This window comes from Carcharhinus amblyrhynchos, chromosome 1 (genome assembly GCF_965287045.1).
Source record: "Carcharhinus amblyrhynchos chromosome 1, sCarAmb.v2.hapA, whole genome shotgun sequence".
Classification (NCBI taxonomy): domain Eukaryota; kingdom Metazoa; phylum Chordata; class Chondrichthyes; order Carcharhiniformes; family Carcharhinidae; genus Carcharhinus; species Carcharhinus amblyrhynchos.
This window is the reverse complement of record NC_137324.1, coordinates 125784404-125806383: the sequence shown is the minus strand read 5'-3', so window position 1 is coordinate 125806383 and position 21980 is coordinate 125784404. Positions and strand designations below refer to the sequence as shown.

At 42.1% G+C, this 21980-nt stretch overlaps 1 protein-coding gene across 4 annotated transcripts in view; it reads left to right on the top strand.

Moving 5' to 3' along the window:
- The window catches only part of tll1 (tolloid-like 1), a 303989-nt gene that overhangs the window by 151508 nt on the left and 130501 nt on the right, over window positions 1–21980 (top strand). For all 4 annotated transcript variants that reach the window (XM_080192042.1, XM_080192060.1, XM_080192049.1 and 1 more), the window contains one exon: window positions 2004–2182. In XM_080192042.1, coding sequence (XP_080048168.1) covers window positions 2004–2182 — 179 coding nt within the window. The remainder of the gene's footprint in view (window positions 1–2003; window positions 2183–21980) is intronic.

The window sequence follows — 21980 nt, the reverse complement described above, 5'->3', positions numbered from 1 at the left end:
CAACTCAGCCTAATCAGGCCCTCATTCCAAATTGGTGAGGAAATTCAGGCTGCTTTTATTTTCTCTGCTTTCACGAGGGATGCTGAGCCAATCAGCTGGTTAAAATAAGCTAATTTAGCACAATCCTGACACTGAACAAATGACATTCCTACAAAAGCAAAATAATTCGGCTATTGGAAATCTGAAATAAGCTCAAAAAACGCTGGAGAAACTCAACAGGTCAGGCAGCATCTGTGGAGAGAGAAACACAGTTAATGCTTCATCATCTGACAAAAGGTCATCGACCTGAAATGCTAAACCTGTTTCTCTCCACAGATACTGTCTGACTTGCTGAGTTTTTCCGTTTTTTTTGTTCTTTTAAATGACATTCTTTGTCTGTATGATTCACCTATTCACGCATTTAACCAGCTAAACCACTGAGAACTCAGAAGTGTTAATTCAATCATTAAGACCTCCCAAAGAGATGCACATCTATTAATTCATACAAATACATAAACAGAAGTATGTGGAAGAATGGGCATCATATGTAAATCAAGGGACATTTTTGAATGATTAAGGAGTATTGATCTCAAAAAAAGGTTGAAGTGATATTTTGAATCACAAGAATGAAAGAAATATGATGTTTGTTGACAACTGTCCCCCTCCCTCCTTAATTTGTCTTCTTACCTTGTCCTAGAGGTTGAAATTTTCTGCTACTGTTCTTAATGGTGATTAATGTAATGGTGTCAAGTTCCTCAAGATGGTATTTTAGAAAACACATTTTAAAATAAATGGGTTAATGGTCCACACTCACAAACCAGTTCACCCGTACAATACAATAAAAATAGCACACAGCAAACTTCTCTCCTATTTGTCCTGTGCATACTAGGGCAGATGAGTGAGATGTTCCCAGATTCTTGCCAATGTCACCCTGAAATCCAGCTGCGAGGAGGTGCACAACAAAAAAATCATCAAAAACTTGTTAGATAAAAAGAAGAAAAAAGAAGGGCTGGTGTTGATATGACATCTTTCATGATCTTGGCATGCCTCAAAGTACTTCACAACCAATGAAGTAGATGCAAAGATGTGTGGGTTAGGTGGACTAGCCATGCTAAATTTGCCCCTTAGTGTCAGGGGGACTAGCTACGGTAAATGGATAGGGCTTGAGTGGGATTATGGTTGGTGTAGGCTTGGTGGGCCAAATGGCTTCCTTCTGCACTATAGGATTCTATGGTTCTATTATCATGTAGGAAAAAAGGCAATGTTTAATTTACACACAGGAAGATTCTACAAAAGGCAATGAGAGAATGACCAAATAATATTTTTAAGCAATGATAGTTGGGAAATAAATATTAGCCGGGATACCAAGAGAGCATTCCCATCCTCTTTTTTGAAAGGTGTCATGGGATCTTTAACATTCATCTGGGAGGGCCCAAAATTTACATGTTGTCAGAAAAATGGCACTCCCAGCAGCACAACACTTCCTCAGTGCTGTCTTGAACTCTCAACTTGAATTAGCACTCCAGTCTTTGGAGTAGAATTTGAACCCTCAATTTTTAAAAATTTCTTTCCTCCTAGTCAGTTTGGTAGCCACCGCTTGGTACCTACGTACAACAGTTTGACCCCAATGGAGTAGAAAATCAAATTTGCATTCATGTTCCATTATTGGACAGCTTTTATCCAACTAAACTCAACAAATGTTTTGACAGTAGCTGTGTGATGTCGGTCAGTGGTCAGGTGAACCATACTGAAGGACTTAAGATTGTGAATTAATTACTGTATGTTTATCAACTGATTATTAGCAATTTAAGCATTGTGGATGATTGTGAACTGCTTTATGGTGTCATGCATTGGCTTTTTTATGTACGGATTTTTATGGTTCCCCTGCAGATGACCCAATTTTTAAAAGATTAATGCTCAAAATATAGTGCAAGCTTAATTCTTTAAATAAACTAACTCCTTGATATTTTGAACTGGGTGAGCATGTTCTATTGATAAAAACTAATAGTGTTTATGTTTGACAGGTGTTGCTCTTATGTGGGTAGACGTGGTAACGGTCCTCAGGCTATCTCCATTGGCAAAAACTGTGATAAGTTTGGGATCGTAGTTCATGAACTGGGCCATGTGATTGGATTTTGGCATGAACACACAAGACCAGACCGAGATGATCATGTGACAATCATTAGAGAAAATATCCAGCCGGGTAAGATTCCATAATGCAAAGAATTTTTCTGTTTAGTTCTTGATCATAAAATTGTAGTTTACCAATTTTCAGCTGCAATTATTTCCCGTTGGCGGGCAGAAACTCCGGCCAGGATTTTCCATTCCTGCCACTAGTGGGCATCATTGCAAGTGGGACAGGAAAATTTGGAATCAGTGCGACTCTCAAAATTTTCCTGCCCCACCAGTGATATACCTGCCAGTGTCGAGGTTGGAAACCCCTGTCTGCTGTTTGTCACGGTGAATGCGTCATTAAATAGACGTATGTGGTGGCATTGTGCACAGAGTGAAAAGGATATAGATTTGCTCTTCAGTTCAGTTTCAAATCTGAATATCACCTGACATAAAGAGATTGGAAAGAAGTTTAGTGCATTTTGCAAGGAGAGAAAGGTTAAATTTATGCCCTATCTGGGTGGGGTCCAGAGGCTAAGCAAAGAGGATTTTGGCAGCAGTTTTGGAGCAGATTGTCTGCCCGCCCAGAGATGGGATTCTAGCATATCTCAGTAAAAAGATTAAGGGGATAATTTGCAGACTTCAAAATAAATATAAGCACAAATATTCTTAACTTATAATATCTTGTTTCTTTCACAAAGTGTCTCTGATTCATCAGGTGCTGAAAGTATCATGTAACAGCATATGACAGGAAGGTCTCAGGTTCAGTGTTGGTGTTGGAAAGTCTGAATTATTTTCTGATGCAGTTCATTGAAAGAGTGGGAGATTGTATATGTGTGAGTGGGCAGCTATGCCTTTCCTTCTATCTTTGACCCTTATTAAATCTAGCAGATAAAACTGGGGAGGATGCTCATGCACTATTGCAGGAAACCCCCAAAATGCTGGAGCTGCCGAGACCAAAGGCAGCCCAACACTAAGCAGACTGTCTCCACCTTAGTTGCGGATGTCAAGGATACAACAACGCAAAGGTAGCATAGGTGATCTATCCATCTGTTTAACACTTGCAAATACATGGACAAGGTGGTGCCATTTCTTTATTCATGTGCACTTAAGTGATAATTCTCGATGGCCTGTTATAGTGTGAGAGCTAATGATCAGGGTATGGCTTATATTGGGCACACTTTGATAATTCCAGAGGAGATAGAGATATAGCCAGTATTACTAAATGAGGTACATTGGGGGAATTTTCCATTTTTTTGCAGAGTGCTGTCTTACATGGAAAAACTGTCTTTCAGCATGACGGCTGCAAAACCAACAGTTTTTGCTGCATTGTGCAGCACTCGGTGCAGAAACAAATCAGCAGGCATGATCCAACAGGCAATGCCAGGGTGCTGGGGAGCATGTTGCTTTCCCTGGGGGCTATACTTAACTGTGTGGCTGCATCAGGAATCCTCTGCCTGGTTCACGTTTTGCAAAGCCTGTAGTAAACCCTGCTGACCTGATATCATGCCAGCAAGGGGCAAATTCCTAGGTGGAATTTTCCATTATTTTGGCTGTGTAGTTTGGGTGAGAAAACCAGAAAGAAACATGCCAGCTCCTTTGGTGCAATTTTGTGCTGTATTTTTAGACTTTTTTTAAAAAAGTCATGAGATTCACACCATGCCTGTGGTGAGGTGGCTATGATTTGCCTGCCCAGGGATCAGCTAAACATTTTAAACATTTGGGGGGCTCTGCACTTGTTCAAAGTCTAGCCAAGAGGATTGTTGCAGGGAAGTCTGTTCCACACTTCACAGAGGGAGCACTGATCAGGTAGTTGGATACAGTGGAGGAGAGGCATGCTCAAACAGGGCAAAGACCCTCGAGCAAAGTCACTAAACCTGCACGAGTGCAATGCTGGTCAGCGCTAAGTCCCTACACAGGAAGACAGGAGCACAGTGAGGTGCAAAAAGAAGATGAATGACCTCCTTGTTATGTCACTGGTGAGATTGGGTGGGAGGCTGGAATCTTGCTGGTGAGATTAGCATTTTTTGCCTCATGAGATTTTGCACCCATGTTGCCATTTGCATTCTTGGTAAATCCGCATGTAATAGTGTGGCCTGAATTTGGGGAGATTATACTGCAGGGAAACCCCTTAATGTGATGTTAATTTATTGAAAATTACATCACTGAGGGATGGCAGAGAAAATCATTGGCTTGCTTAAAATGTGCTTTTGTTACCAGAATCATTATGGAGGAGGAATTCAATATGCACTCCCAGAGGACATCCAGAATAGCCATGGTCTGCTGTGCTGCACCACACAACCTACAGCAAGGACATGCAATAGGAAGAGCACAAGGAATATCACCTATCCTCAGATAACAATGCAGGGCCTAAGGAGGAGGCTATAAATACAAATGAACCTTCATTGGATGCCAGAGCCATAGAGCAATGAGCAAAGGATGCCAGGAACAACTTGATCTCTACAAGGTTCACTCAACAATAAGGCACCTACAAGGCTATCACCCATCGCCTTACTGAGTGTAGACCTAGCCCTGTCATCCTAAAGATAAAGATCCATCTTTGGCCTCTTGTAATGTTCCAATGAAGCCCAAGACAAACTGGAGGAACAGCACCTGATCTCCCGATTAGGCACTTGATAGCTTTTCAGTCTTAACATTGAATTCAACAACTCCCCCAGAATAAACACACTCTTTCACCTTCACCCCATTTCCATTCATTTCATTCTATTTTGTTTCATTTAACTTTATCTTCATGTTTAAAAATTTTCATTTCTTCCATCATTTCATTTTTCCACCTTTTAAAATCTCATTTCCCATCTTTTTTCTCCCACTATGGTTCACCTCCCCCCAACCCCCACTCCACTAGGACCATCTGTTACCTGTCTCAGATTGTCCTTTGACACTCTTTGCTCACTTTGTTTTGCCATTTACACATTTTGGTCTCTTAATGGCCCCTTAACCATGATCACCACCATTTATGTTCCTTTGTCTTTTTGTCTACGACATCTTTGTTAATGGGGCACCAAGAGTTGGATGTGAGCCGAAAGAAATGTGGTAAAGCACAAAGAAGAGGGGACGTGTCCTCTCTTTGTCTGACCCCAAAAACCTAACAGAGTAAATCTCATCCTACTTTCTATTGCCTTCAATTCTACTGAAGTGTCTGCCAGGCCCAAAATGTTAGCTCTATTCTCCTTCACAGATCTGTCAGACTTTGCTGAGATTTTCCAGCATTTTCTGTTTTTGTTCTTGCAAACCTAAACCTGCATCTTCTACTGCCTAGAATAGAATGGGAGCGTGGTTTTGTCAAACACATTGCTCGTGCTTGCTCTTTGGGGCATTGGACATACATTTAACAGCCTGGCCTGCTCAATTATTTGGTTCCAGCACCATCTTTGAAGTGCACTGAATGCAACAGCACCTATCATAGTTATAACCATTGAGAGTAATTTTCTTTAGCGTGCAGCTGAGCCTGCATTTTGAGCCAGTCCCACAGATGATCATCATGAAGTGGAAATTCACATGAACATTCAATAAAGATCACGCAAAAACACAACGGCAGTGATTTTGCACCCACGTTAGCAGTAAGTGCAAACAGTGAAGTGGGTACAAAATATTGCAAATGTCACAAAATGAGAATCTCACGATGATGGCTCGGATGGAAGCATGAGATTTATCATTGTGCTTCTCTGCATTGTGCTTGGGATACCTCACTGGTTTCATCAGCTATGTCCACAGTGGATAGCCTTATCACTGAGGATCCAAATGTCAAACAAGGATTTTAAAGGTTTTGAGAGCCATGAGACCCACCTAATTTCAGTCACTTTGCAGAACGTATTTCCCATTCTTGCAGACTCCATAAAATCATCCAACCTTGTTTGGGTTTTGAAATGTAATCAGTCTGACAATTCGGCCTTTCTGTTATCATATGCCCATGTCACGTGGGGGCAGACATCTTGAGATCAGTTCAATAAAGCTCTCATGGAGCGCACACTACAGAAGTGCAGCTGTCCTTATACTTGCAATTTGGTGTCAGCTGAGAGTGGAAAAAATAGAAGAAGCAGAGAAGACACCAAGAACCCATGAACACAAAAGGTTCAAAATCTGCAGGAAAAAGCTGCTGTAAACAACAAAGGAAAACAAACAAAGGCTGCAAGAGACAAAAGAAAAGCACAGACTGCAAATGAAATTACTGCATCAGAAAAAAGGACCAAAAAAAGTGTGCAGAAGCTGGTACACCTTGAGATTGTTCAAGTAAAGCCTCTCACAGAAACACACACTAACAAAGATAGATGTCCTTCTACTTACAACACGCTTCATGATTTTTTTCTACCGACTTTAAATTTGAATCACTTCCAAAATGATAGTGAGAATTACCAGGTCAGGGCATTTCACCTCCATTTTGCATCTCACCTTTATCCATTCTTTTAAACCGCAGACAGCAAAAATTTGAGCTTAACAGCATTTTTTTGAAAGTTTCACATGGAAATTTGTTTGCTTGGTTTTAGCCAGAAGATAATTCTTCCCTCAAATACCACAATCTGCTTTAAAGTGCTTTAGACCTGCTTTAAAATATTAATCAAAGATGTTATCTTTGGGTGGAATTTGATGCTCTCCTTCCCTCCCCTGCAAATGGGTTGAAAAGTGGATAGAGCTATATGATATGGCTGGAGAGTGCAGGGTGGAGATATTCCCCCTCAATTAAATTCAAGAGGAGAATAGCCTTCCTGTCTCGAGGTCACAAGAGGCCCTTAAATGGCCAGTTAAGGGCCTTATTCCTCTGCCACTGATATTGGATCAGTGATAGATAGGGACTATGCACCTGGGCAAACTTCAGCTAAATTCTGGAGTTAGGCCTGCGACCAGTTTTGGCGGGGCGGGGGAGGCATTAATTCTTCTCAGTCAGTCTGTGGCCAAGAGAAGATCCCACCGGAAAAATGGCAGGGAGCCTCTGGAATCTTGCCCTTTGTCATTCACAGTGGCCCCTCTCCAAAATCCCCATTCCCTTGCCAGAGCCTCATTGACTGGCTTTGGAGGGTTTGCCTCACTCGCTATTGCCTGGGGCTGTTCTCCTAGGCACCAATGCAATACAAGCAGTGACCACTGCTCCCAGTGGCATTATCTGCAGTGGACGACTACCAGACTCCAATTGGCTTGCGGCTTTCAGAAGCGGGCTATCTGTACCACACCAGAAATATAGTGCAAAAATGTCGGCAGCAAGTGAGCTATCTAAATTGGATTTAGTTCCAACCGTTCCTAGAAGTGGCTATGGCAGGCTTCCCAGCAGCTCTCCAGTCAATCGACAATTGCAGCACTGTAACCATTACAGTTTGTTCTTCGTTTCTCTCTGAATTGATGATCCCTGACATGATCAGTATTCCCAGCACTTCTTTTTTATTTGCATTCCCACATCTGCAACATTTTACTTTCATGCAAAGCAGATGTTAGTTAATAGGATTTATCTTTAATTTGCCTTATTTTCTTTCTCATTTTGTTTTAACATAATAAAGCATATTTTAAGAGCAATTGTTTGTTGATTGCTCTTTATTAAGTCACAAACTGAGGGGCAGTGAGACCTCCAGAATTGTTTCCATTGTTATGAGGTTTTAGATTTAAGAAACTGATGTGAAACAATTAGGAAACTGAATTTGGGGGATTTGTATTTGGCTTATGTATTTGGGGAATTCAAGAATCCAGGTGCAAAGGTCAAAGGATCCTGAAATCCTCTGTTAAGATTACAAGTAGTGAAAATTCATGATGAATGTATCACCTAGAGTGATTTTTCACTTCAGATAAAATAAGCAGGATTAATTGTTTACAGTTGAAACTTTGATACTTTGCCAACTGAGAACATTTTTGGCATGACTTGTAACTCAAACTAATTACTTGTTATTATATAATCTGCTTACATTTTGTGAGGTAATAATTGTCATCAAGTGTGGTTTTTGATTATTAAGAGTTAAAAAGCTAAAAAGGATTGTTCCCACATGACCTACTATTGCTAAGAATATTGCAATAACTTTATATTGCTGCTGATCATTCAATAAGAATCAATAAGTTTGAATTTTTATTGATGATCAAATATGCTGCAGTTGCAAAGTCTGCTGTGAGGTTCTAATTTAAATAGATATCTGATGAGATATAATTGAAAACTCCAATATTTCAATGTTAGAACTTCCATTGAATGTCCAAATATCAGATTAGGTTGATAAGTAACATTTAATTATGATTGCCCTTGGAATGCATTTTTCAGTCCTTGGATGGGACTGAAGAGACACACTGCTTTGCTTGCATGATAAAATGCTTTTGGGCTTACTAAAGCGGCCAATTTTGTCTCCTGATGTTATGGTGATGAAATTGCCATGGAGAAGTTTAACTTGTCACTCTAGAAGTTAAGTACAGATGTGATAAAACAGTAAATGGTTTATATAAAATATCAGGTTCGTGGAAGTGCTTTACAGATTGTATTTTAGTCTGACTCGTGGGAGGGTATACTGCTTTGATGATTTTATACGTTTGATGTTCCTGCAATTTATAGGGCCATTAAAATGAATTATAATTGTTTAAATAAATCATGGATATTTCCAGGGTTTATGATATCATCAAAACTTTTCAATGGAATTAGCTCAGTACTGACATCCATCTGTCTCAGGAGACAATGGACTGCACCAAGGGTGTATGTCACTTCTGTATTGAACATCGTCTGTTGTGCCTGCAGAGGCTGATTCACGAGTGGCTTATTGCTAAATATCAAAAATAGATTAGGATATCATCAGCAAGTCAGTGATAAATCCTGAATATTTGACTAGTTATACTAGTTTCAGCATTATTTTGTGAATTCTCTGGATTGCGTATAAGGTTGTGACTAAATATATTTACCCCGTACTTGTATATCATTTTATCATATTGCAGTATTGCACAGCCCTTTATGCCATTCTTTCCTTCTTTAGACTGCAGTGATTGTTATGTCTACAAATATTTTTCTGTATCAACAATGTAAGTAAGAACTTGATGATGTCTTTTTTCCCAGTGATCTTAATTGAGGAATCAATCTTGGCTGGGACAAGAGAAGGAAACTCCTCTCTTTTCCAGATGATGACATGGGATTTTTAACATCCATTTGAGTTCTAAGAGGAGGTAGACGTGATTAACATCTCATCCCAAAATTGGCACCTCTGACAGCATAAAATCTCTTTACATGCATTGAGGTGTTAGCCTGGATTTACCTGTTCATGTCCGGTGTGTGTGGTTTGAAGCCTTGATTTTCTATGTCTGATTTTAGAATGATACCAAATAAGTCATGCTAAGATTGTTGAATAATAATTAGTCACAATAATAACAAGATACATTCAAGGTATTTGGTCACAGATGGTTGAACATGAATTGTATAGTATGCTGTAGAAAACAATATCAGAAAGTTAGGCAAGTTAGACTGCATGCCTAAAATACCCTTGATTTTTCTTTGTTTAAGTTAATGGATAAAAATGCCATCAACTAGAAAGACATAAGTTGTTATGCATGCATACTTAGCTGACATGTGGCTGCAGGTGCAAGCGTAATTGTTCCTGACACTTCCACAGTCAGTGACAGGAGAATCAGTGGTTTTAAAATGCTCGCTTGAGAGGCAATTGATTTATAAATTGCCACAGAAAATAGATAATATCAAACCACTGAAAAATTTTATTGGAAAATGAATTAAATTGACCACCTTCAGACAAGTTTCAACTTCAGCTAAGAGAAGTGCAGAGAGGAAAAGTATGGCACTTTTAAATCACATTGTTCTTTCTTTTCTGGGAAATGCAAAAATTGCAACAATACTCTTGCAAGAGAGCGCATTCGATGTATTTTTATTTGGGAAACCAGCTTGTTTAAGGCTTTTGTGAAGACAGTGCCTATCCAACCCCTCTAGCAAAGTCTGCTGTGAGATTCTAATTTAAATAGACATCTGATGAGCTATAATTGAAAAGTCCAATATTTCAATGTTAGAACTTCCATTGAATGTCCAAATATCAGATTAGGTTGATAAGTAACATTTAATTTTGATTGCACCTGGAATGCATTTTTCAGTCCTTGGATGGGACTGAAGAGACAACACTGCTTTGCTTGCATGATAAAATGCTCTGGGCTTACTAAAGTGGCTAATGGAATTCTTAATCCTTGAGTTATAGGCCCCAGTTTTCGACGGAGATGTTATCTTGTGTAGCGAAAATCTGGGCCAATGCCGATAGAGAGGCTCTCTATTGTGGCAAAAATCCAAGAAATTCTAGGTCCCATCCCTGAACAGAGTATTTCATATTTTCATTGGGACAGAATTAGAGACAGAATGGGACTTGTGCATGTGTGATTTACAGAGGCAGCTGGCCATTTAAGTCACTTGCTGCCTCCAATGAAGCAAGATTTTGATAGATCAGGAGTATGAAACTTGAACTGTGCAGATTATACCAGTTTATAGGAGGTCTTGATGAACTAAATTGGATTGTCAAGGTACCCATTTGGATGGTCCCAGTGCATCCTTTGAGAGAGGTATAAGAACATAAGAACATAAGAACATAAGAAATAGGAGCAGAAGTAGGCCATCTGGCCCTTCGAGCCTGCCCCGCCATTCAATAAGATCATGGCTGATCTGTCGTGGCTCAGTTCCACTTTCCCGCCCTCTCCCCATAACCCTTAATCCCTTCTCTTATCAAAAACCCATCAACCCGCTTCTTAAAAATATTTAGCGAGGCAGCCTCCACCACTTCAACGGGCAGAGAATTCCAGAGATTCACCACCCTTTGAGTGAAGAAGTTCCTCCTCAACTCCGTTCTGAACCGCCCCCCCTTTATCTTGAGGCTGTGCCCCCTAGTCCTACTGTCTTTTTTGAGCGGGAAGAGTCTTTCCACCTCTATCCTATCCATCCCATTCATCATCTTATACGTCTCAATGAGATCTCCCCTCATTCTTCTAAACTCTAACGAGTACAAGCCTAGTTTATTCAGCCTCTCCTCATAGCTCAACCCCCTCAACTCCGGTATCAGCCTAGTAAACCTCCTCTGCACTCCCTCCAAGGCCAAAATATCCTTGCGCAGGTGCGGCGCCCAAAACTGCACACAGTACTCCAGCTGCGGCCTCACCAATGCCCTATACAGCTGCAGCAAGACCTCCCTACTTTTATATTCAATCCCCCTCGCTATGAAGGCCAGCATCCCATTCGCCTTCCTGACCACCTGCTGCACCTGCAGGCTGGGTTTTTGCGACTCATGCACAAGGACCCCGAGGTCCCTCTGCACCGTCGCCTGGACCCTTTGAGATGTTAAAACACCCTTTACTACTGCTAAAGGTAAACACGATTGTGCAGAAGCTCATTGGAACTGTCACAGTTGTCATGGAGCTGTCACAACTGCTATGAAGTTGTTGAACCTGCCAAGGAGCTGTCAAGGAATATCAGATGTATTGGCTTGGAGGGGGTAAGGTGAAGACTGGTCAGGGCGTTGGTTGGCATATTGACACTAAGTTGATATCGGGGCTGAAAAGGGTCATGAGAATGTGGGAGGCATAGAGGGGTATGAGTAACAATGGTGAATAGAAAGAGAGACATTTGTTGGCACCAGAGGGTTTGGATCAGCATTATCTTCACAAAAGCCTTTAACAAGCTGGTTTCCCAAAGAAAAATACATCAAATGTATTCTTTTACAAGAGCATTGCTGCAATTTTTGCATTGCCCAGAAAAGAAAGAACAACGTGATTTAAAAGTGCCATACTTTTCCTCTCTGCGCTTCTCTTAGCTGAAGTTGAAACTTGTTCTGAAGTTGGTCAATTTAATTCATTTTCCAATAAAATTCTTCTGTGGTTTGATATTATCTATTCTCTGTGGCAATTTATAAAGTCTATGGGGTGGTGGGTAACTGGGCATGGTTCACATTGCTACATAGGACTTAGGGACAGGATTAGGCCATTGAGCTCTTTGAGCCCATTCCACCATTTAATAAAATCATAGAATACTACAGTGCAGAAGAGGCCCTTCAGTCCATTGAGCCTGCACTGATGCATAAAAAGCCCTGACCTCCCCACCTAATCCCACTTGCTAGCACTTGGCCTGTAGCCTTGAATATTATTGGGTGCCAAGTACTCATCCAGGTAATTTTTAAAGGATGTGAGGCATTCCAGATTGTCACCACCATTTAGGTAAAAACTTTTTTTCAAATTCCCCCCTAAACCTCTCAACCCACATTTTTAACTTGTGTCCTCTCGTAACTGACCCTTCAACTAAGGGGAACAGCTGCTCCCTATCCACCCAGTCCACGCCCCTCACAATCTTGAACATCTCAATCAGATTGCCCCTCAGTCTTCTCTGCTCCACTAAAAACAACCCAAGCCTATCCAACCTCTCTTTATGACTTAAATGTTCCATCCCAGGCAACATCCTGGTGAATCTCCTTTGCATCCCTTCCAGAACGTTCACATCATTTCTGTAATGTGGTTACCAGAACTGCACAGAGTACTCCACCTGTGGCCTAACCAAAGTTCTATACAACTCCATCATGATCTTACTGTAATCTATACGCTGATTGATAAAGACCAGTGTGCCATATGCCCTTTTCACCACCCTCTCAACCTGCCTTTCTGCCTTCAGAGATTTATGGACAAACACGCCAAAGTCCCTTTGTTCTTTGGAACTTCCAAGTGTCAGAACCTTTCATAGCATACTTCCTTGTTAAATTATTCTTTCCAAAAGTGTATCACCTCACACTTTTCAGGGTTAAACTCCATCTGCCATTTGACCATCGTGCCTCTATCTTCCTGTAACCCAAGACACCCAGCCTCACTGTTTACCAACCAGCCAATCTTTGTGTCATTGGCAAATTTACTGAACCTACCACCCCACCGCCCCCCCCCCCCCCACTCCCCCCCCCTCCCCCCCCCACCCCACTCCCACATAGTCATCAATGTCATTTATGTAAATGATGAAAAATAGGGGCCCAGCATGGATCCCTGTGGTATGTCACTGTTCACTGGCCTCCAGTCACTAAAGCAGTCGTTTATTATCACCTTCTGTCTACTACTGCTAAGCCAATAATTAATCCAACTTAGAAGATCACCCAGATAGGTGATGTGCATTTGCCTTTTTAGTAAGCCCCCCGTGTCACTTTGAACATAAGAACATAACATAAGAACATAAGAAATAGGAGCAGGAGTAGGCCATCTGGCCCCTCGAGCCTGCCCCACCATTCAATAAGATCATGGCTGATCTGTCGTGGCTCAGTTCCATATTCCCGCACTCTCCCCGTAACTCTTAATCCCCTCTCTTATCAGAAACCCATCAACCCGCATCTTAAAATATTTAGCGAGGTAGCCTCCACCACTTCAACGGGCAGAGAATTCCAGAGATTCACCACCCTTTGAGTGAAGAAGTTCTTCCTCAACTCCGTTCTAAACCGCCCCCCCTTTATCTTGAGGCTGTGCCCCCTAGTCCTACTGTCCTTTCTGAGCGGGAAGAGTCTTTCCACCTCTATCCTATCCATCCCATTCATCATCTTATACGTCTCAATGAGATCTCCCCTCATTCTTCTAAACTCTAACGAGTACAAGCCTAGTTTATTCAGCCTCTCCTCATAGCTCAACCCCCTCAACTCCGGTATCAGCCTAGTAAACCTCCTCTGCACTCCCTCCAAGGCCAAAATATCCTTGCGTAAGTGCGGCGCCCAAAACTGCACACAGTACTCCAGCTGCGGCCTCACCAATGCCCTATACAGCCGCGGCAAGACCTCCCTACTTTTATATTCAATCCCCCTCGCTATGAAGGCCAGCATCCCATTCGCCTTCCTGACCACCTGCTGCACCTGCAAGCTGGGTCTTTGCGACTCATGCACAAGGTCCCTGAGGTCCCTCTGCACCGTCGCTTGCTGCAGTTTTTCGCCACGTAAGTAATAATCCTTCCTACCATTATTCCTACCAAAGTGGACCGCCTCACACTTGCTAACATTAAATTCCATTTGCCAGTTCCTGGCCCATTCGCCCAGCCTATCTAGATCCTTCTGCAGACTCTCCACACCCTCCGCACAATTTGCCGTTCCTCCAATCTTGGTGTCATCAGCAAATTTCGACACCATACACTCGGTTCCCTCCTTCAGATCATCTACATAAATGGTAAATAGCTGAGGCCCCAGCACCGACCCCTGAGGCACTCCACTAGTCACCAACCGCCAATCCGAATAGCACCCATTGACCCCCACTCTCTGCCTCCCATTTGACAACCAATCCTCTATCCACGCTAACACCCTACCCCCAACTCCATGTCCCCTGACCTTCTGCAGTAACCTCTTGTGAGGTACCTTGTCAAACGCCTTCTGAAAATCAAGAAAGACCACAGGCACCAGCTCTCCTCTATCCACCGCCCTAGACACATCCTCACAGAACTCCAGTAAATTCGTCAGACATGACTTCCCCTTAACGAAACCGTGCTGCGTCTGCTCTATCAAGCAATTCCCCTCAAGATGCCTCGCTATTTCCTCCTTGATGACGGATTCTAACATTTTACCTACAACAGGCGTTATACTAACCGGCCTATAATTCCCCGCCTTTTGCCTGGCACCCTTCTTAAACAACAGCGTAACATTAGCCGCTTTCCAATCTTCAGGCACTTCCCCGGAATCCAGCGACGTCTGGAAAATAACCACCAAGGCATCCACTATCACCTCCGCCATTCCTTTCAGAACCCTCGGATGCATTCCATCCGGTCCTGAGGACTTGTCCACAGTCAGCCCCTCCAGTCTGTCGAGCACCGCCTCTCTAGTAACAGTAATGTCATCAAGACCCTCCAGTCCTACCACCTTTCCATCTCTAACACCCGGCAAATTATTCACGTCCTCCTCCGTGAAGACCGAAACAAAAAAGTTATTCAAGACCTCAGCCATTTCCCCATCCCCTACCACTAAGTCCCCCTTCTCATCCTCTAAGGGTCCAATGTTCACCCTAGCCAGCCTCTTCCTTTTTATATACTTATAAAAACTCTTGCTATCCTTTTTCATACTAAGCGCTAGCCCAGCTTCATAGTTTCTCCTACCCTTCTTTATCAATTTCTTTGTCAATCTTTGTTGACATCTAAACCTCTCCCAATCCTCTTCTCGCCCACTACTCTTAGCTACGCTAAACGCCTCTGCTTTTAATTTAACACTTTCCTTCACCTCCTTCGTTATCCATGGCTTATTACCTCTCCTCCTACGGTCCTTTTTGACCATCGGAATAAATTTCTGTTGAGCACCAAGAAGGATCTCCTTAAAGATCCTCCACTGCTCCTCAGCAGACCTACCTTCCAACGCGCTCCCCCAGTCCACATTCGCCAATTCCTCTCTCATCCTACCGTACTCCCCTCTGTTCAAACAAAGGACACGTGTCTGGGAACCCACTTTGTCCTCCTCCATCTGCACCAGAAACTCCACCATACAATGATCAGTCTCCCCAAGAGGATCCTTCACCGCAAGGTCCCTGATTCTACCCGCCTCATTACATAACACCAGACCCAAGATAGCTCGTTCCCTTGATAGCTCGTTTGCCAAAGGCTTCGCTGAAATCCACGTAAACTACATCAACCACACTACCCCCATCCACACACATGGTTACATGCTCAAAAAAGTCCATCAAATTTGTTAGGCATGACCTCCTTCTGACAAAACCGTTCTGACTATCGCTGATCAAACCTTATCCCTCCAAATGGTGATAGATTCTCTCCTTCAGAATTTTCTCCAGTAGCTTCCCGATCACTGACATGAGACCTACAGGTGTAGAGTTCCCTGGCTTGGCTCTACAACTGATCTTAAATAGTGGGACCATATTTGCTGTTCTCCAATCCACTGGTACCTTCCCGGTAAGAAGTCTCACAACACCAAGTTAAAGTCCAGCAAGTTTATTTGGTAGCACAAACCACTAGCTTTCAGAGCGCTGTTCTTTTGTCAGTTAAGTGGGAGTTTTGTTCACAAACAGGGCATATAAAGATACAAACTCAATTTACAAAATAATGATTGGAATGCGAGTCTTTACAGATAATCAAGTCTTAAAGATATAAACAATGTGAGTGGTGAGAGGGTTAAGCACAGGTTAAAGAGATGTGTATTTCTCCAGCCTGGACAATTAGTGAGATTTTGCAAGCCCAGGCAAGTCATGGGGTTACAGATAGTGTGACATGAACCCAAGACCCTGGTTGAGGCAGTCCTCATGTATGTGGAACTTGGCTATCAGACTCTGCTCAGCCATTCTGCGTTGTCAAGTGTCGTGAAGGCTGCCTTGGCGAACGCTTACCCGAAGATCAGAGGCCGAATGCCTGTGACCACTGAAGTGCTCCCCAACAGGAAGAGAACACTCTTGCCTGGTGATTGTCGAGTGGTGTTTATTCATCCATTGTCGTAGCGTCTGTACGGTCTCCCCAATGTACCATGCCTCGGGACATCCTTTCCTGCAGCGTATCAGGTGAACGACATTGGCCAAGTCGCAAGTGTATGTACTGCGTACCTGGTAGATGGTGTTTTCATGTGAGATGATGGCATCCATGTTGATGGTCCGGCATGCCTTTTAGAGGTTGCTGTGGCAGGATTATGTGATGTCATGGTCAACCTAATAACACAGACTACGCTGAGAGACTTTGCCGTCACACCTCTCTCACACTCCTCAACCACCTCATACACCAGGTGTATACCACTGACTTTCCTGGTGGCCAGCAAGGAAATAAACATTTGGGTCAGAGCCCCTGCAGTTCCTTCCCTTGCCTCCCACAATAGCCGAGAATACAATTCATCTGGACCTGGAGATATGTCCACTTTTAAGCCTGCCAATACCTCCAGTAGCTTGTCATTCCCTATGATAATTTTTCTCAGAACTTCACAATCTCTCTCCCCGAGTTCCATAACTGCCTCCTCATTCTTATGGGTGAAGACAGAGGTGAAATATTCATTTAACACCCTACCAATGCCCTCTGCCTCCGCCCACAGGTTGCCTCCTTGATCCCTAATGGGCCCTACTCTTTCCCTGGTTATTGTCTACTCATTGATATACTCATAGAATGTCTTAAGATTTTCCCTGCTTTTACCAGCCAGAGCTTTCTCATATCTCTTAAGCTCCATCCTGTTCTTTCTGAACTCCACCAATGCCTCCACGGACTTAGTCCCCTCATATTTGTTAAAAGTCTCTCTTTTCCTTCTGATTGTATCCTGAATGTCTGAGCATCCATTGTTCTTTTGGTTTGTTACACCTTTCTACTACCCTAAAGGGAATACGTTGGGCCTGTACCCTCCCCATTTCATCTCTAAATGCACTCCCCCATAGTGCTCTTCTGTAGATTTTCCCACAAATAACTCATTCCAGTCTACCTTGGCCAGATCCTGCCTTATTTTGTTAAAATCTATTCTCCCCGATCCAAAACCTTATTCTGCAACTTGTCTATTTCTTTGTCCATAGCAAATTTGAATTGAACCATGTTGTGGTTGCTATCACCAAAATGCTTCCCCACCAACACACCAATCACTTAATCGGCTTCATTCCCCAGAATTAGGTCCAGCGCCGCGCCATCCCTTGTTGGATCCTCTACATATTGACCTAAAAGGTTTTCCTGTATATATTTTAAAAACTCTACTCCATCTGAGCCCTTAACATAATGGCTATCCCAATTAATGTTGGGAAAGTTGAAATTACTTAATATAATTACCCTCATTATTTTTACACCTTTCACAAATTGCACACATATTGGCTCTTCAATTTCCTGCTGTCTATCTCGGGGTCTATAATAAACAACTAGCAACATAACTGTCTCTTTTTTATTCCTAAGCTCTGCCCACAAAGCTTCATTTGATGCCCCTCCAAGATATCATCTCTCTTTACTGATTAAAACTCTTGACTTCCTTGTTGACAGAAACCTATCTAATTCAGCCTTGAATAAATTTAAAGACTCAACTCCATCACCTTCTTGGAAGAGAACTGCGCACACAACTGACACTTCTAGTGCAAAAAAAAACTTCATTCCTGTCCTGAAAGGGACCCTTAAACAATGTCTCCAAGTTCTAGTTTCCTCCCAGTATTCATTGTATTAAGTCTCCTCAACATCACCTCGCATTCTTCTAAACTCCAATGGATGTAGGCTTAACTTGGTCAACCTTTCTTCATAAGACATCGCTTTCATCCGAGGAATGATTCAAGTGAACCTTCTCTAAACTGCTTTTAAAGCAATTGTATCTTTTTCAAATAAAGAAACCAAAACTGCAATACTGTACTCCAGTGGTCTCAAGGCCCGATACAGCTGCAGTAAAACATCCTCACTTTTAGATTCCATTCCTGCTGCAATAAATGCCAACATTTCATTTACCTCCCTAATCACTTGCTGTATCTACATGCTAAGTCTCCTCTGTACCACTACGATTCCATTTAAATAATGGCTGGAACTCTCCGGCTGTTCATGCTGGTGGGATTCTCTCATCTCAGCGGCAGCGCATCCCCTGCAATGCACCATGGGATGACTCCAACAGGAATTCCTGTTGACATCAGTGGGATCCAGCAAACAATATGCTGCCTCCCACTGCAGAGGAAAACACACAGGGGAGGCCAGAGAGTTTTGCCCAATATATTGTTTTTCTATTCTTCCTTCCAAAATGGAAAAGTTTGCATTTACCCATGTTTTATTCCACTCAACTAAGCTGTCTATATCCCTTTGCAGACCTTCTCCTGGGCAACTTACTATCTTGGTGTCATCAAATTTAGCTACCTTGCATTCAGTCCCTTCTTCCAAGTCATCAATATTGATTGTAAAAAGCTGAGAACCCAGCACTGATCCTTGTGGTTCTCTACCAATTACAGTTTGCCTATCTGGAAAAGATCCATTTATTCCAATTCTCTGCTTCCTGTTAGCTAACCAATCCTTTATCATGCTAATATATTACCACTACATCTTTGTTGTGGTACCTTATCAAATGCCTTCTGAAAACCCAGTAAACCACATCTATAAATTTCCCCTTCATCCACCTTGAATGTTACTTTGTCAAAAAGTTCTAATTGATTAGTTGAACTCAATTTCCCTTTTACAAAGCCATATTGCTCTGCTTGATCATCTTGTGATTTTCTAAGTATCCTGAAAGTTGGATGCTGGAAGCTTAAGCATGTACAAGCAGTGGTTTGATGGAGAACACTTGGCAAGGCAGTTAACTCGGGTGGGATGATCACCACAGAATGTTAGTCAATCAGCAATTCATTCACTTTTCTTGACTCTCTTAGGTTATTGAACTATTTCCTGCACCCCCACCAGGATCAGGCCATGACATTCCTGCTGCTCACCACCTCTATCATCTCCAACCATACTTTCCTGGTTACAGCATCAGAATTGGAAGGAAGTATCTCCCAGCTGCTCCTGCTGCACCCAGCAATAAGTTGAGAGAAGCATCACTGAATCAGGGTGCTATGCTCACTCCTTATGAATCCATGTTCTTATCTCCAAATTCAATTTTTGCATGCGCTTTAATCAAATTGAGATTGTGTCATTTAGGTGTGCGCACCACGTATTTTGGAGGACTGAAACCAAGAATTAAAATTGCAACCATTCAATCAAATTTCAAGTGGAGAACCCCCCACCCCCTCAACTAAGTTTATTTCTGGTGATTGCACACCCAAATTCTCTCTCTCCACGTGGGACCTACCTTTGCATTAATGTAGGGACCAGTGTAACTTCTTCTACAGCTGACCAACCTACTTAAGTATTTAGTGATGCAATCCAAACAAGTACGAATAGTAATTACTCTAGTAACTTCAGCTTATACATTAAAACAAATTAGTGTTTTAAGCTGTGCTGACATTTATGGATTGCATTTGACAATGGACTGGTTGTTGCTGAACAGTGAAAATTTGATAAATGGGTGTAAGTTTATTCCTAGATCAGGATTATGTGTTTAAAGTGGAATTGCACTATAAATAAGCCCCGGGAGACCTAAACCCTATTATGCCACTTTGGAATTGAATCTCAAGATTTCAGCTGCCTCTTATTTTTAATGTAAGACTTTCTTTCCCCAATTCTGTTTGAAGCTGCTGACAGTTTCTGGGATATCATGTTACATGTGCTGGTAATTCTCTGGTGCTTAACTCATGTGGCTTCTTTGTCGATATATTGTCACGGATAGAATTTAAGTTTTCTCTTTGCTGTTTGGGATCAGTATGTTTGTATGTAAGAGGCTGAGTTTCTTCCCCTCAAGATTGTGGATCCTAAGTTAGATCTCCTCAGGACAAATCTGAGTTTAAAAGCAAAGGTTATTTATCCTCACGCACATCCTGAATTAAACAGAAGGTCTTATTCATCTCACCCATACTCACATGCTTAAAGATTCAGTAAAGATAAAGGTAATATACTGTGATATTATACTTATAATTGTACTTATAATTATCTCATTTGCTTTCATGGCAGGTCAGTAGTTAGATGTAGTCAATACTTTAAAATTGAAGTGAAAGTCTTGTAAAGTGAGGGATTCTCAGTAGGTTGTGAAGTTTTTTGTAGCTAAATTTCAAGAAGGTTGTTCTCAGGTGAATAGATTGGACAATCTTTCTCCTTGATAGGATCTCCCATTTTTTTCAATGTAGTGATTGAGGGAAAATTTGAAGATGCTATGATCCTTGGCCAGGCTGTTAATGAGGTCTGGTTAGGTGCCAATAATCTAAAGAAGACAAAATTTATGATTTAAGACACTCATTCAGTGAATAAAGGAAGAAAATGTCACAGGTTTTTAACAAAACAGCAATAAACCTTACTATACAAAGCCAGAAAGATAATTTAGAATCTCTATCTTAAACTCCTAATGTTCTGGGTAAGTATGAGGTACATGTGAATTCTGGTCAAACATACCACACTACACAGTAAATGTAAATTGTGACCACAACAGATTCCATGGATTTCTCCAAGAACCCACCCAAAAGTCAGTAAACACTCTGAACCAACCAATCTCATTGAAACTTTGGAAACCCTCATGAGAGAGACAACGTTCACCTTTGTGGAAAATTTATTGTAATTGTCTCCAAATGTTGCTCCAACTCGGATGACTTCAACAAAAACCCCATCTCACAAGGTTTCAATCTCATCTCCCGAGATGCCATTCTGCTAGATTCCTGAGTACACAGGCACAATTTCAGCCCTTTGAACGTGCCAAATAAAAATATTAGTGCTCCAAAGGGATACTTTTGCCTCAGTGGCCTGCAGCACAAAGTCACCAACTTTAAGGTTCCTCCCTGGATTTTCATGGGATTCACTTAAGCCCGCTTCAGTTAGCAAACTAGGATGGCAACAACAACTGCCCACCTTGAGGGTTTCAATCTAATTTCCCACGATTCGGTTCCACTGGATTCTCAAATATATTGCAAGGATCCAAATTACAGATCGTCAGCCATGCCAAACAGAACACTACTGCTCCAAAGAGACACATCTGCCCCAGTGGCCCTCTTTCAATTATCAGAACTTCTCATGAGCTATCTTTAATTGAAGTCTGCCCTCCTCTGTCCTTCAATTAACTAAGGGCCAGTTTCTCTGCTTTTGTTTAACTGAACATAATTAGGAACTGTTTCTGTCCCTGTCTTTGTTCCTTACCTGGGATTTCCTTTTGAGACCTCTTCCTGTCCTCTCTCTACTTCTCAGGACCTCTCCCTGTTCCCCTCCCTTATATCTCTCTGGGATGTTTGTTGGTTTTGGCACTTTGCACCCCGTCATTTGACCTGGGTTTTTGCACCCTCCTCTTCTCTCTATGCGCAGACTTGCAGGGCTTCTTTTGGGCCTGAAGAACATAAAGTTGCCAAACTGTGCACGTGCAGCCCACTCCTAGCCAGTACAAGTCCATGTGACCTTCAGGTTTCTTAACAAAGGTTGATGGGATCCTTTCCCATCTGCCTTACACACATTGGGCAGG